At 41.4% G+C, this 16,884-nt stretch overlaps 1 protein-coding gene across 5 annotated transcripts in view; it reads right to left on the minus strand.

Annotated features, from left to right (window-relative positions):
* The window catches only part of ELMO1 (engulfment and cell motility 1), a 565,675-nt gene that overhangs the window by 250,556 nt on the left and 298,235 nt on the right, over positions 1-16,884 (minus strand). For all 5 annotated transcript variants that reach the window (XM_079151165.1, XM_079151164.1, XM_079151167.1 and 2 more), the window contains exon 15: positions 4,370-4,478. In XM_079151165.1, the coding sequence (XP_079007291.1) occupies positions 4,370-4,478 (109 nt within the window). The remainder of the gene's footprint in view (positions 1-4,369; positions 4,479-16,884) is intronic.

Here is a 16,884-nt window from a genome sequence, read left to right on the forward strand (position 1 = left end):
TTATACCTAATGGTGGAATTCACTTACATTTTCATGCATGCACAAACTATAACAATATAATTTGTACAAAATCATTCCTGCCCTTATACTTTAAATCATCTCTAGATAACTTATAATACCTAATTCAATGTAAATGCTATGTAAGTGATTGTTATACTATATTGTTTAGAGAAAAATGACAAGAAAAAAATGTTAGTTACATGTTCAGGACAGATGCTATTTTTTCCCAAATTTTCAATCCACAGTTGGTTAATCTGTTCAGAATCCATGGACATGGAAGACCAGTTATACTAAATTTTTGTCAATATGTAGAGGGGGAAGAAAAAGGGACATTGTTCCAGGTTCTGGTTCCACCTGCCACTTAAGTGTGAATACCTTCCCCACCTTATTTAACCAGTTTACTCATGGAAAGTAAGATTCTAATATGTGCGAGAAATTCAAATCAAAACAAAACAAAATACTACCCATCTTGCAACTAAGGCAACTTTCATTCTCTCATTTAAGCCTCCCATAAAATGCATGCAAAGGTATGATGTTTATTTTATAGATAAGGAACCAGAAACTCAGAACTGAGGGTTAACATGTCCAAGGCATCCACTTAATAGCTGGACTGTCATTCAAAGGTGGCTCATTCAGGATCTCCAAATACTACCACACAGTTTCTTCCTACACTGTTCTTCCTTGGGTATCCTCAACACCAGTTTGAGTTCAGTGACTTTAGATGGTACACAGTTAGTGCAAGTCTTCCCTTCATTAATAAACATAGATGGTATTGATCTTAATTAACTCCTGGGAGTTCTACAGACTTCAATTAAATAACCTTGATAAAGTGCTCTAAGAATATAAATAGACATTATTTTAGACCACACTGTTAGAGATAAAATTTGCCTCTTGCAACATCAGTAATTGGGAAGCAGAAGAATCAAGATTTTTTTAAAGGAACCTTAAAAAATACATATTATTTGGAATAAGTAATTTAATTGAACATTAATGTTTGTTTTGAATGCCAAAATATAAATGGTATTTCAAGAGACCTAAAATTAAAATCAAAAGAGAATCCATTTCTAGAAAAGTGAATCTTTGTACTTTTGTAAACATTCTTTTTTTCAACCAATTGGATTTTTAATTGCATGCTTCTTTGGTCTCAGCGCTTAAAGAACTAAATTGACCCTGGTCTTCGAGGTCAATTATTAACACAAATCTGAAAAGTGCTCTGAACCAAGAACTTTGGAGTAAGAAAAATGGAAGCATGCAAACCAAAGGAAGATAAATTTGTGTGTGAAACTAATTTTCCTTGGAAGGAAAATAGATATCTCCTTCAACATAGGGGTGCATTCAGATTTGTTTTTCATATTAGTAACTTATTTAATATGGCAATGGGCAAAAGGCAATCCATTAAAAAAGCAATTTTCCTCTTACCATGGGGTGTTTTATCATTTGATGTCTAGCATTCAATCAGAATGTGGCAATCTTTTAATATTTTATGAGCAGAAAACAACTCATTTGGGCATGTAGACTCTAGAAACGTGCAAGTTTTTTTGTAAGCCTTGAAAAATATCCAGAATGGCCTTTGCAGATGATGGTAAGAAAAAGGCCAAACTGGAAATTTAAACTTCATGCTATCAAAACATTGAGAGAGTTATGCTTTAGAATAACTAAACACTTAGGCATTTATTTAAAAATACAATGAATTTAACTCACAGAAAAAAGTATCAGTCTCAGCTCATTCTTCCACTTTTTAAAGTCTAAGATATTATGGAAGTTCCTGGGGAGACAGGAACGATATCTGGTTCACCTGCACCCACATGTCCATCATGTGCCCCTGGCACATTTTAAGTGTTCAGTAGATTTTTTACTGAACAAATGGATAAACACATTTGTTGTTTTAGATGAAAGGAAACTGGCAATGACAATGCCAGGACGCAGCTGTCCAAGACTAGCCAGACTGTGGAGACCAGCTTAAGCCGATGCTGCTGCGTGAGTTGTGGCAGAAGGTCAGGGACCTTCTCTCCACCAGAAGATGGGAGATGGAGTAGTCTACAGTGCAAGAAGAGCACCTCCATCACCTCCAGTGCTCTCTACAGTATTTGCCTCCATCTCCACTCTGATATCTCAGCCCAGAGGAAAGGGGTTCCATCCTGCTTCCAGGATTGACTACCAAGTCTTCAAAAGGCCAAGAGAGCTGCTCTATATCTACCAGGGTCAAATCCTGTCCCCTAGTCTGCACCCACCTCAACTCTAGGCACAGCACGTGCTCACTGGAGGAAGACAGAGCTCAAACTCCTGCCATAGAAGACTGTTTATATCAGGAAATTGTTGGGGTGTTTGGTATTATTGGGAAATCATAAATATGCAGTCCCTGTGATTCTCCTCTGCCCACCAGATAAGTCCTCACAGACCCAGAGCTCAGCCCAAATTAGGTCTGCCTTTACTCTGTCCAGGCACACTGTGGAAACTGGCCATATTTTCCAAATTAATCCCCCCAGGTTGAATATTATCTGTCCTCAAGGGGCTCTTCTTCTGGCTGACTCCATGATTTTAGCCCCAAAATGTAGATAACCCACCCAGATCATCACCCAAAATACTACCAATCATTTCTGGATATTTTGCCTTGGGGAAAATGTGGGGCTATAAGAGAGTAGTGAGGTCCACGAGTAATTTCCCCAAGGACACGATGCTCCTACGTGGCAGAGAGAGAGAACCCAGCTTTTCTTCACTGACAACATTCCCTTGCACCTACACCGTATCACTTACGGTAGATAAATGTCCAGAGGGAAAAGGAGAGGAGCAGAAAGCTGGGTACCTCCTGCTGCTCTCTCAAGGACAACAGACGGCCAGTGTCACTGGGTAGGATGGAAAGGGTCCAGGAGAGATAGGGGCAAAGCAAGGCAACAACTTGGACTCAGAAATCCAAATCTAGAACAGGATTGTTTCCCAGTTCCTAAAAAGTTCAGATGGCCTTAAGATGCTTTTAACCAAGTGACTTTCAACAATTCCCCCTTCTGAAATTGAGATAAACATGAAATCGTCACAGTTATCAGATGGAGAGATTCAGTAGGATTTGTTTGATTTAGGACTTACATCTTAAATTGAATTAACAGTAAGTGTTACTGCAGCCTAAGATCTCAGGAGTTAGTTTAATTAGGGGGTGGGACAGATAACTCATGTCAAAGACTGCAATCTTAACATCTGATGAGCAGTAAATGAGAGCAGATTAACACAGAAATCTCCAGGTTAGGTTGCTACTATCTTAATGTGAAAATGCCCTGATTGGGGCACATAAAAGTAATGAACTTCACACAGTGTCAGATCAAAGGTCAGTTTCTCCTCAGGACCCATCCTCGATGGAAGGTGACAAGGCCTCCTACTTGGTCAAACACAAAGGACCTTAGCCTTTCCTGTGTACCGAATTTTCTAAGTTGATCTCAGCAGTACCTACAGTCAGTCCTACGGTGTATATAAAACATCACCCCCCTTTTCAACTTAATTATTGGATTCCTCCCATTCATCATTCCAGACCATTATTTTAAGATCTCAAGCAGGTGACTGCATATTTATGCTTTCCCAATAATACCAAACACCCCAACAATTTCCTGATATAAACAGTCTTCTCTAGCACTGATGTTATTAAGCCTAAAAGGGAAGATTTATATGTTGGTTGTCTCCATAGATGTGGAAGGGAGTGGAAGTCAACCACTTTAAGAATGTCATCATTGACAAGACATTGGGGCCAGGTTAAGTCATATCCACCTTCATTGGTTAAAGTCGAATTTTGCCAAGAGCAACAGGCAAGAAAATTGTCCTCTCCTCTTTCTCTGGACATCCTCTTGCAACTTTTACAATGTAAGTAAGAAAAAGAGCCATAAGCATATCTCTGAGCCCATTTTTCAGTTATAATAACCCACTTTCTTCAATAATTCCTTCTCCCTTAGACAAAGTACTTCATACAACAGAAACACTAGCAGCAAGAGAATTTCATTAAGGTATTCAATTTTTCTTTATAGAGAAAAATGGTTTTGAAAGAAAGAAAAGAAAATGATCTACTGGTAGATTATGAACTGGAATTTAAAAAAAAGAGATTCACATTTTCCTAACCTGCAACAAGGTTGGTGTAATATAGACTCATTTTTAATACATTTGAAACTCAGTCACAATACCTGCAAAATTCTCCACTCTCATAAGTTTCAGAGTTTCCTATCCAGAACAGACATGTGGAAATACATACACTGGAAACCCCAGCCAGAGAATAATCGATCCACAATGATGATAGTGAAAAGCAGTCAGCACCTTGGGATTCTTGGGATAGGTTGGGGATCCTGCAGCTGGGTGTTGCCAAGTTTCATGTCATGTGGCAAATAAGAGTACTTACGCAGCTCTCCCACTTTCAAGATCTCACACAGCATCTTGGTCAGCTCTATACTACTGCGGCCAAAGGGACACTCATGCTTATCTTCTCGGCTACTGTTCTCAAGCACAATCTGCAGTGGAAAAGGGAATAGGTCAGAAAGGAAGTCAGCGGCTGAAAACACCCAGAACACTGGCTCCACTCCAATAGAGAAGCAAGTAGACCCACTCCAGATCCCCGAACTAAAACTATCAGGGCCAGGGCAAAACAGCACAGAACACAGAGTACACGGGACCCTGAATTCTTATGTTTTCCAAATCTCCTACAACAACTCTCTGATTCTGTGAGGAAATATTTTGCTTGTTGGTTTCCATTTACACAGAGGTACCTGTAGGGAATTTTTCAAAACATTGCAATGAAGATTTTTTTCACTGAAGTGACAAAACTACACTCTTGTCTTTCCAGTCCAATCTTCCCTTTCTTGGAAACAGCAACATCTTCTGTGATTAATTCCTATAGCATTTCCTATGGAAGTTTCCCTGTTCTTGCAAGATCTCACCACTGGCTTTAGCTGCCTGAACCACTTTTACAGGACATGTGACACAAAATGGACCAATCAGAGACCCTCCCCGAGCTATCTCCTAAAAGGGGAAAAACTGGTCCACCTAAGCTGATGGTGGTGAGGTCAGGAGTTACCCAGATGTTAGCCTGCAAACAATGAAAACAAGCCCAAGTACAAAGGAAAACAGATGAGAATAGCATTTGGGTCACCGGGTCCACTTATTCTTGTAGCAGAGCTACTTCTCATCCTTATGGTTTGTTTACTTGGTTCTTGCTCTGAAAATCCTTTATTTCATCTAAGAAATTCTCCTCTTTTCTTAAGCCACCTCAATATGTTCCCATCACTTAAATTTAAGGGAAACATTCTACACGTAGATTAAACAAAAGCAGAACACACCAACAAAACACTAAGGTAACTAAACTTCAAATACATATGTCACAAAAGGAACAATACCTAAGAAGACTGGTATTTCTCTCTCATACACATAATTTATTCATGTCTGAAGCTGTTCCTGAAACTCTTCTTCAATAAGCAAGAGTTGCCTGGTACCTCCACAATGATGCTCTACAGACACTGACTGCTCCTTTGTTTTCCCTTTGCTCTGGCTTGGACATGGTGTTAGCATCCCCAAGGCTTCATGTGTTGAAATTTAATCCCCACTATGAGGTATTACGAGGGGGAAACTTAATCTAACCATGTTGTTTAGAGATGGACTTTTGGGAAATCATTAGGATTAGATCAGGTCATTAGGTGGAGCCCCATGACTGAATACTGGTAGCTTTATAAGAAAAGAGACTGAGATCAGAGGAGACACACATGTGCTCCTTTTCTCTGGCCATGTGATACACTGCATCACCTCAGGACTCTGACAGCAGGAGGGTCATTATCAAATGTGGGCCCTTGACCTTAAACCTCCAGAACTATGAGCCCAAATAATTTTTTTATATAAAGTTTTCCAGCATCAGGTATTTCATTATAGTAATACAAAACAGACTGATACACCCATGTAGACTCTAGGTAGAGTAGTAGCAGGGATGGTGGTTTTTTTTTTTTTTTTTTTAACCAATTATGCACGTACACACACACACACACACGAATCAGGGTCTCACACACACTTGAAAAATATTCTACTACTACATTACCTCCCCAGCCCTTCATCAACAATATTAATCAAGTACCTTATTTATCAGGAAGATAGCTGGGTCTCATTATATAAGGAAGTAGGTAGATAAAGATCCTAACCTCTCAGTATTCATTACAATTAAAGGGAGACAGAAAAAAACAAAAGAGGTAGCTACAGGTCATCATAGGGGCTAATAAAAAAATAAAATAAATTACAAAACTCAAGGTGATAAAAAGTCAAAGGGAAAGCTTTAGGGAGAGAGTTTAGATGACATGATCAAGGAGGTTCTCTGACTATTGAGAATTGAAAAATGAGAAAAAGTGCTGACTATGTCAAGGTCTGTAAGAAAGAAAACACTGAGATAGTAGGATCAATGTCACTGCTGCATGAGGGAAGTTGTGTGCATTTCAGGGAGCCCAGCACGCTGCCTGATCTACAGCATCAGGGATCTTAGCCTGGTGCAGGGCAGCAGGGCAGCTTTCAGGACCTAAAGGGGCCAGGCTGGAACAGAGTGAGCCAGGGAAGCCCAAACAGAGGGGGAAAAACCTAGAGGGAGCAAGGCGGGCCAGGAGGGGAGGGCATTTAGGAAAGAGAGATCAGAGGAAGACGACTTGGAAGGGAAAAAGAAAGCCATGTGAGTGGGGGTGAAGGAAAAGTAAGCACACAAGCTGATGCAGACAGGGTGATTACAATGAGAGGAGGGATAAGGACAGCTGGTTAGCGAGTTATTTAAAACCAGAGGAGTGGGATTTTAATAAAAATGTGTTCCCATTATTTTCTGTAGGAACACCATAACAATCACACACAAACACACACACGATTGCACAAATTGGCAGTACTCTAATAATAAAGTTAACTGTTGCATCTGTGGATGTTCCTTCCACATGACACTTCTACCTGACCCTACTGATCACATAGGCACCTTGCATGCTCTTGATCTGGACATTACGTGATGTATCACAGGCAGTTTTCAAAGCCTCAGGATTGTCCAAGCAGCTGATGAACTGTGCCATTTTGTGAGATTTTTCAACCATTTGTAACATACGCTCACATGAATAATTATGCATCAAATATCATGAACCCAGCCTTTACTCTCCTTGGGATTGATGATAAAAATATGCTTCCTTACAATCTCTTTAGGTAGGTAACACATGTTATGGACTGATTGTTCTCCAAAAAAGCTGAGTGGGAAATTCAACTACACCCTTACTCCTAGCAGGCAGCGAAGGGCCATTGCTGGACTCCTGGAAAGCCTTATCCCCTCTTCATGGTCTGTTGCAAAGAATCTCAATAGACCCATGTCTGAATCACCCTCTTTCTCTTAAGGGAATCCTTCCCGGTTCTAACCAGGAATTTTAGTTCAGGGAAGCAGGGAGAACAAGTAAACCCCCATCAATCAGGAAATCTTATTTCTCTTTTAAAAATTCTATGTCTGAGACAACCAGATCGGTAAGCAAATCTGAATCTCCTGATGATGGAGAAACTATTGGCGGGGGCGGGAGGGTGACGTGGGGACAACAGTGAAAAGACAGAGCATAAAGAAAAGACAGGAGACAGGTAGTTTTCAGCTGGCTCTGGGATCCCAGCTCCCAGTGAGCACATTCCCTTGTATTTCACATTAACATTCTATTAACATTTCATGAGCGCATCAATATTTAATGAGGATGTGATCCGCATACACTGTAGGTAGAATTACTGCAGCCAATAAATGTTCAGAAAACATTTCCGAGGCACAGTTTATTAGCAGGCACTAAATTAAGTGGTAATTTAAGTAATCAATATGTAAATCCGCTTGAAGAAGCCCTTCTCTTTACTTTTTAATGCACTGTCCACCTTGTCATATTTACCTACCCAAAGAAAAATAAACCCTCCTTCCTGACTGATTTCTGTAGTCAACAAAGACACAGATATTTAAAGTTGTTTGTACAAGCTTTAAGATCAAAATTCTTACAAGAATACCTTAGAAAAGACTATGGGTATGTCTATTACCAATCAGATATTATGACAGTGAGAAATCATTCTTAAATTTGATAGCAGATCTTATTTTTTAAACACACTGATACATCTATATTCACCTTCAATATTCTGGCATTAACCAGGTCCACTTGAGATGTTTAGAAAAGTTCCATTTGGAAATAACAAGGCTTTTTTTTTTTTTTTGGCGGTGCTAGGGATTGAACCCAGGGCCTTGTGCTTGCAAGGCAAGCACTTTACCAACTGAGCTATATCCCCAGCCCTCAAGGCATATTTATATCCTTATTTCCCCCTTATTCTTCACTCTAAGAACAAATATTCTGGAGCAGAACTCAGGAAGAATGAAATACTAACACCTGTTATTATCACTCATCACACACCAAAAGAAGTAACTCACTGCGTGCTTTGCAAAATAAACTTCTGTCCTCAGACCCCTTGTCAACCTCACCATACTGTACAATGTTGCGTATTTTATCAGGTGCTTTATAGTTTATAGAGTGTATTTACACATTCTCTACCAACTTTTCATTACCAAATCTTTTCCTGCCCCTTTATAGTTTACAAATTGGCTTCACATAAGTACTGTTGTGAAACTCAATGCATTTCATGCCTAAGGAGGCTGAGGAAACTTTTCTTAATTTCCTCTGTCTTGAAATTGAAATGAGTATCTGAGTTCTAGCTCCTCCTAGACAAAATTATAAGGTTCTTTCTCATCTCATTTATCCCCTAAAGATCAGTGACCAAAGCAGCTGTGGAGTGTCCCCTCAGATTTTATTTCCATAAACTATGGGCTCCCCTTAAAATGCCATGTGTTTCTTCTGTTTTTCTTCAACTGTGCAGATCAGGAAGCCTTTGGCTTGGGCTTAACCATTCAGTGCTGAGGAGAAAGTCAGCCAGCCAGCCCTCCTTTGGCAGCAAGGGCCACACTCTCCCTGTTATCTTTTTTCCCAGCATCACCTTGCTGATGTATACCCAAATAGCTGTGCCTCACCCACTTCCTTCTACTTTGTTGAAGCTCTCTCCACTGGGACAAACCCAATCCATTCTGTGGCCCCAGGGCCAGCTCTAGAGGATAGCACGAAGGCTTCTTCCAGCCCTGTTATCTACAGAGGCTTCTCTCCCTTGATGAAGCTTCTTCATGTTCTTTTGACTCTAACCTGCAGTCAGTGTGGGTGGCCTCCTCACAGGCCACTGGGGTCAGTGTGAGAAGTCATATGGTGTCCTCTCCAAAGAGAAGGGATGTGGGTATTGTCCAGTTCTGATCCCAAGCCTGGATAGTGCAGAGAGCCCGCGCAAAGTTGCCACTAACTCACGGAGGCTTGAGCAAGGCACTGTGTCTCTGTGATCTGTGTGGACCTACATAAAACCCACTTCATGGGACTGCTGTGCCTGTCAAGCCACACATGAAGGCAAAGTGCCCAAACAGACTTTGTGGAGCTTGTGTTCATTATCTCTCTCTTCCCTCCTCCTTCAGTTCCCATGTGGCCCTTGTCCAACATTTCACACAACACACTTACCAGCACCTAAACCAAAATCATGAATTTCATGAGACTGGTTGTCTGGTGACAAGCCTCTCAGGACATTTGAAAGTAAATCAGAGACCTTCTCATCATTTTCGCATGAGAGGCAAAGACAAACATTGGTGTCCTCCCCTATTTACGTCGGAAGTGCACAACAGGAATCCTTGTGCAACTGCATTCAAGCAGAAACCTCCCACCGGAACACCAGGTGCAGCCAGCGGAGAGAATGAGTGAGGACCCCAAAGAACAAACCACTCCATGGCATGGTGCTTCTGGCAGTGAAGTCCTAATGCTGAGCAGTCCGGCCAACATCTGTCCTCAGACCCCTTGTCAACCTTGAGAGACCGTAAAACCTGTCTCTTGCTCTAATAGAGGGAAATGACCACCTTAACCCATTTTAAACCAAGAAATAAACTAACAGCTAAAACTAAATTTTTAGCAAGGAGAGCCCCCCCCCCAATATGCTGATAAATAAGTCATTTTAAATTAGTAACAGAGATGTCCAGAATGAAGCTTCTGCCCCTAGCTCACACCCCCAGACCCAGACCTCTCCCCAGGTCAAAGAGGAAGTCAGCTTTGTTTCTTCTTGCAGAGGCTTGGGAGCCATGAGGGAGTCACTTCTCCATTCTCCCATGGCACCAGTACTAATGGTGATTGGTCCCCAGAAAGTCAGAGATGAGCATTGGGAAGAACACTAAGCTGCCTCCAGGGGGCTGCACACAAGGTTAATTGTGATCATGAATTGTAAGCAAGTCCAGGAAATTAAACAAACATGCCAAAGCCCTAATAGGATGATTTTAAATGGGCGAAGAAAGAACATTAAAATTATAGTAAGTATGCCAACCAGAAAAACAGAACAAATTAGAATAGGCTGCTAGTCTAAATCAGCAGGAAAGGAAGTGAGGCTCCAAAGAAAATAAACCTGAAAGAAAGAAACTTTAAGGGTGTGGACAGATAAGATGGCAGCACAAGATAAATAGCAGCTGATATTTTATAGACAGTGTTTATCCCCCAGACCTGTTCCAAGGGCTTTGCATTGATTGTCTCATTTCACACACATGCACTAACTCAGCAGAAATGCTACACCATCCCACTTTACAGATGGGGAATCAGGCAAAGAGATGTTGAATAACTTGTCAAAGGTCACAGGGCACAGAAATTTAAAAAAAAAAAAAAATCACGAGAACTTAGGTGGCCTGACCCCAGAGCACATATTCCTGGTTACTGATTCCTACTGAAAAAAAGAAAAGGAAAATGTAAATGGTAATGAAGCTTTGATCAGAAAAGGGTTTAACATGAAAGATGAGTAAATAGCATTGTGACTCTGGACAGAAATGAACCTCCAGTATCTACTTCTAACAAAGTCTATTTCTTGGTGACTGTGCACATTTCTTAACCTCAGTTTTCTTGTGTAAAACTAGAGACAGGAATTTCTACCACAAAGGGTTATAAACTAAACCCTTTTTAGTCTTATAATTGTTTTAATCTTGTAAAGAGTTATAAGACTAAATGAAAACACAGATGAAGGCAACAACCTCCCTCATGCTCCAAAACCAGCAAATATTGGATGATGGTGATAGTTGATACCAATAGTGTTATAACAATGACATGAACTGTTGTTTTGGGGCTTTACCATTTGCATTTCTGAAAAATTCTTAGAGGGCAAAGCTGGTGGGGAAAATACAACAGAAAGTAAAGCACAGCTTCTACAGATTAGAAACTGCTCTTTGGCAAAGTGAGGACTCCAGTGGAATAAAAATTATTTCTGACTTAGACAGGTCCCCTGAAGTTCCTGCAGCACCTCTTTAGAGCGGTGGTTCTGACTTCGGTGTGCATCAGAATCCGCTGGAAGACTTATCAAACACAGACCTCTGGACAGCTCCTGTGGGGTGATTTAGTTGGTCGAGGGTAGATCCCAAGAAAATAAGTCAGTGAGCCACACCTCAAATACTTCTGAGCTACCGCAGGGGATTGAGGATGAGAGTATTGCAAAAGCATCGAAGAGAATATTTAAAGGTTATTTTTAGCAACATCCTTCACCTTCCCTGAGTCTTAATTGGCCATTATGATGATGAGATCTAATGGGCTTTCAGAAGGTCAGAAACAACTGTGTAGAGGTATCAGTGTAACTGACCACCAAAGGAAAGAACACCCAGAGCAAAGGGTGCAAAACCTTCAGGATCTGTTTCCAGGGGGCCAAAGAACAATGCATTCCAGGAAGAGGAGAAAAAATATTTCAAGAGGTCAGATTGGTGAAAATACAAAAGTAGAAAATGCACACAGGGAACTGAGATAAATAACAATCTGGACAAATGAGAGGAATGGAATAAAACCCAGCTAATGAGGTGAAATGCTTCTAGAATAAAATTAGGCAATTGCACATACAGAGGCATAATAAAGGACATAAATATAAAATGGCAAGGAATTGACTGGGTAATGGTGTAGTAATTAAAGCCTGGAGGTTCATAATAGACCTCGAATTGAACATTAATCAACCAAAAAGAAACGCTCCCTGCACTTTGATATAGAGCAACAAAAGCCAGACATGTGAAACACACCTAGCAATCACAGCCAGACTCTGCTAAAGGCCCTCCCTTTGAACACCCAGGTGAGTGGAACAAAGAGGATTAAATCACAGCAAGGACAACTTGTGTTTGTGTGTGCACAGTGACGTAACATCATGGAGGGAGACCCAGGAACCAGCTCTGTTGACCACTCCAAGGCCAGTAGGTAGTAGAGACCATTCCCCAGCAGACTCCTCCATGAAAGAAGCTGGGCTGGCTTATCTCCTCTCTCAGGCCAGAACAGTGTTCCTGGATCCAAGGATGGCTGCAGATGTGGTGGGCATCTGCAGGCACCACCACAGGTTTGTTTTTTTAAAGCCATGGTTCTCTAAATTGAACATGCATTAGAATCTGCCAGAAGCATATTAAAGTACAGATTTCTGGGTCCCACCCCCAGAATTGTATTTCAGGCATTCTGTGATGGACCCAAGAATATGTTTCCCAGGTAATGTGGATGCACCTAGTTTAGGACCATACTTCAGGAACTACAGATTTAAAGACACTTCACATTGGGCTGAGGATGTGGCTGAGTGGCTGAGCACTTGCCTAACTTGCATGAGGTCTTGGGTTTGATTCCCAGCACTGCAAAAACATTAATTTAAAAAAGGTATTCCACATCTATCCTCCCAGATTCCATCATTAGCAAACCTCTGGTTTCTAAAGACATGCAAAGAAATGAGGGTATGAGGAAAAAGTAATAAATCTGGTAGTTGTTTTTTGGCTGTGACTAATAAAAAATATTGTTAAGTTAAAAGCCCTAGAGGGAGAATACAGATAGTTGGTTGCCAGAGGCTGGGGAGAAGGGAAATAGGAAGCAAACTGCTTGTTGCATATGGTGTTTTGTTTTGTTTGGAGGAGTGGGGAACAATGGTAATGTCTTAGAACTAGATAGAGGTGATAGATGGGTAACATTGTGAATGACTAAGTGCTACTGAATAGTTCATCCTAAAAGGGTTACTTTTATGGTATGTGAATTTCAAAAAAATCCTTAAAAAGACTTACTATAGATCAAATGATTACCATGTGTAAACTCTCCATCGTTTTGCTCATTTGTTCCTCACCAGTCGCTGAAGCAGGATTACATTTCACAGATGAGGCAATCAGACCCTGGAGCTAAGTAAACTGGCTACAGTTAAGAAGTGACCAGATAGGATCATGATAGGTGATGGTTTAGAAACAGCCCAGTCAATTCCTTGCCATTTTATATTTATGTCCTTTATTATGTCCCACAGGAGGTCCAAGGACAGATCATGGGGTGTGTAAGGGTGATGTCTCACAGTGTCTTATGGAATCTCCTGATGGAGAATTATTCCAAAGCACTCTGCTTTAACACAAATCAAATGTACTTCCTTGCCTTTGTTTCTGAAAATTCACATTTTAAATTACTGCACATTTTCTATCAAACTTTAAAGCATTCACATGTCACTGGGGGAGCTTGTTAAGATGCAACTTCTGATTCAGCAATGTGAGGTGGGGTTTGGGGCCCCACGTCTCTAACAACCTCCCAGGTGATGCTGTTGCTGCAAGTCCAAGGTCCACATTTTGAAAAGCAGAGCACCACTTCCTCAAATCTCTCAATTGAATATTAGCTCTCCACTGCCAGCTCCCCAAATCCCTACATTGCTTCCCCTCTTTCATTGATTCATTCATTGGACAACTATTTTTAAGTATTTATTATTGCAGAGCAACTTGCTAGATGCTTTTAAGAAAAGCATGTATGAACAAAATAATGTCTTGAGGAACTTACAGTCTATTTGGAAGATATTTGGATGGGATCTGTGGGGAAGAGTCTTTCACATCCTAGCCACCTCTTTGAGATGCTTCTGTAGTGTTTGCATTGTTTACAAGAAAGCATCACATAGATGGGATGCAGTAGGCAAGGTTGGGGAGACTTATGGAGAGGGTGAGCTCTCAGTCCCCTCTTGAAGGAGAAGACATGGATGCCAGCCTCTCTCCAGAGGCATCTTTTTAACATTTCAAACTACAGTGAGTGAGGGAATGCAATAAAGATTAATTACAACTGGGAAATGGATGCTGAATAAGTGCAAAGAAGCCCCTCTGCATCTTGGGCAATATTAGCAATAAATCTCAAGATCACAGGGCTCAACATTCATCACTGAATACAAATGCCTCCCATCTCCTTCACCAGAATGCAAAGACACCAAGACACTGGGCTTTGTCTGACAGTCATTGTTGGATGAAAAATTAAGCTTGACATTTCTCAAGCCTGGTTTCATACTGAGAAATTGTCACCACTGTGTCAACAGTCATAGAAGTCTCAAAGTAAAGTTACCTTGCACATATATTGTCTGAAACACATTTGGATGTAACTTGTGATACTAAACAAACACCTTCCAGGAGAGCTAGTGGCAAAGTGGATTCCTCTACATTAGCTCCCCGCTCCCTTTTTCACTTAGCTCATAGAGTTAGAAATTCACTGAGTGCAGAGAACGGACTTGAGGGTATGGAAAGGTGAGTAGAGAGAACCCATTCACATCATTCTCTTCTGACAAATAATAAAAGTCATTTCAGAAACATATTTCCAAAAGGGAAATGTTACTTCCATTGTTACATACTAACTTAGCTACAATAGGAAAATGATTGACTGAAACCCAATTAAGAAATTAGGCCATAAGTTTTTTGTTTCTTTTTTTGTTTTTTTTTTTTTTTTTTGCTTGAAGTTAAAAGCATGTGAAAAGAAAATTTTTTTTTTCACTTTTTAAAAATTAAATCTAACTTTTTAAATGGAGTTCATCTCATTAGGTCTCATTCTGTATGAGTCCCAAATCTTAGCTGCTTCTGCCAGAGGAAGGAAGCCCAGCTGTGGAAGAGCCCACCCACAGGGACAGGCCCAGATGTGGATCCCTCCTGTGGAAACTGCATCCGTGACACCCTCCCCCCACTTCCCTCTAGCACCTGTCCCAATTTTCCTTCTCCTTCAGATTCTCCTCAAATGTCACTTTCTCCAATTAAACACCTTACATAATTCCTTCCTCTAAAGCCCTCTGATTTTTTATCCGTATCTTCCTTACAGCAGTTCTTCCTTTTTGCCCCAAATGGTGGTGAAGTATGTGTGCTTTACCTTTCCTAATAGGCTCAAGCTATGGCTTCCTTACCTCCAAACCTCTCACCCTGCAGCAGAGTGTGGCATAAAATAGTTATCAATAGCGAATGGAAAGCAGAGGACAGAGTCCTGGCCACTGGTTGGACGGGCTGTGCCCCACCGTGAGCATCTCTGTCCTAGATGGTGACCTCCACCTTCCCTGGTTCTCACAGGAGAGTTTCCCTGACTTATTTGTTCTTTATCTTCAGATGCAATGTAATCACAATGAGGCAAAATCATCTTCCTATCCTCTGTCGCCTACCGTCCCATCCCAAGGGCTCAGGTGAGGCTCTCAGACCCTCCAACCTTGCTTGTCATCACGAGGCTGGCTCAGGGTCCAGCAGGTCCTCAGCTGTCGGTGCATGGTATCCGCACATGCTATCCACGCTGTGGAGGAAAGCACACTTGGAATCTGCTGGTGTCAACTGCACGTGTCTGGTGCACCCCTGGGTTCCTTGGCTGATGGAAGGGCAAACTCAGAAGTGGATTCTCATTAGGCCACATATCAAAGGCCTATTTGTGGAAACTGTGTGCTCAACCTTCTTCGTGTATTGGGAAGAAATAAACATTTACAGAATGTTGGAATGTGTGGAAAATGTCCTTAGTTGTGTGTTTATGGAAAACACTTGGCAAGTATTTGCTACAAATACTTCCTGGAGATGCTGTGAGTGAGAACCAGCAGGAAAATATAGGGGATGACAGAGAGCCAATTCCCATTGCAGAGGAAGGTCCCCTACCACACATGCCTGCTGCCTGAACTCTACCCTCAGGTTTCCTACAAAGGAGGCCCCAGGAATGCAGGTGGGTGAGCCAGCAGGGAGGCAAAGAGCTCAGCACTCCACAAGGAGTACAGAGAGCAAAACCACTGAACGTTTCCTAGGTGATAATGCCCCCAGGATTCCCTCCCTTCGGGTACAGTGGTTAGCCTTTCTGATTCCAAGTGCCCTGTTCCAGCTGGAAACATGCCCTAAACTCCCACTTTGTTTTCCTTGCCTGAAGCCTGGCCTCACTTCCTCGAGGATGCTTTTAGGTGAAAAGGGAACATTGGAAAACAAGAGACTCAAACCATTTATTTAGAGCAAGATGAATAGGGACATTTCTCTTAATTCCTCTCTAAGGCCTCTGAAGATTAGGATGGAGAAGGAAAAGGGGCCACATGCCAAAGCAATGGATGAGTATGGTTTTCCTAGGAAGCAACCCAGAGCAGATCCTTTGGAATGAAGCCAGCACCCTTCCTTCTGCCACATGAGGGACACACTGGTACCATGAGGAACACACTGGTACCGTAGAGTGACTGGTTTTTTCTGATTTCTCATCAGTCAACATAACAAACAGCACAAGGATTGAAATATTAGGGAGAACAATTATCTCAGAGGTTTATATACCCACAGACTACCTTTCTTCCCTTCATTTCAAAATTCTTTCTTTAAAAGAAAAAATAACAAGAAAGAAAGACACAAATCCAATGTGCTGAAGCTTGTCAAGGCACTGGCCAGATGCTGGCTCTGCTTCTGTTTGCATAGGTAGCCTCTCCCTCACAGCCTGGTCTCCAGCACCCCTCCCTCTGCCCAAGGCCTAACATCCTTCCACAGCAATTTTTATGCTGATTTACAAAGTTATTTCCTTTAAGAACATTTTTAGAAATGGAAAAGTTAAAGTTGAAAGATCTCAGCATTTTTGCCACTGAAAATAT

This window comes from Sciurus vulgaris (assembly GCF_902686455.1).
Source record: "Sciurus vulgaris genome assembly, chromosome: 8".
NCBI lineage: Eukaryota > Metazoa > Chordata > Mammalia > Rodentia > Sciuridae > Sciurus > Sciurus vulgaris.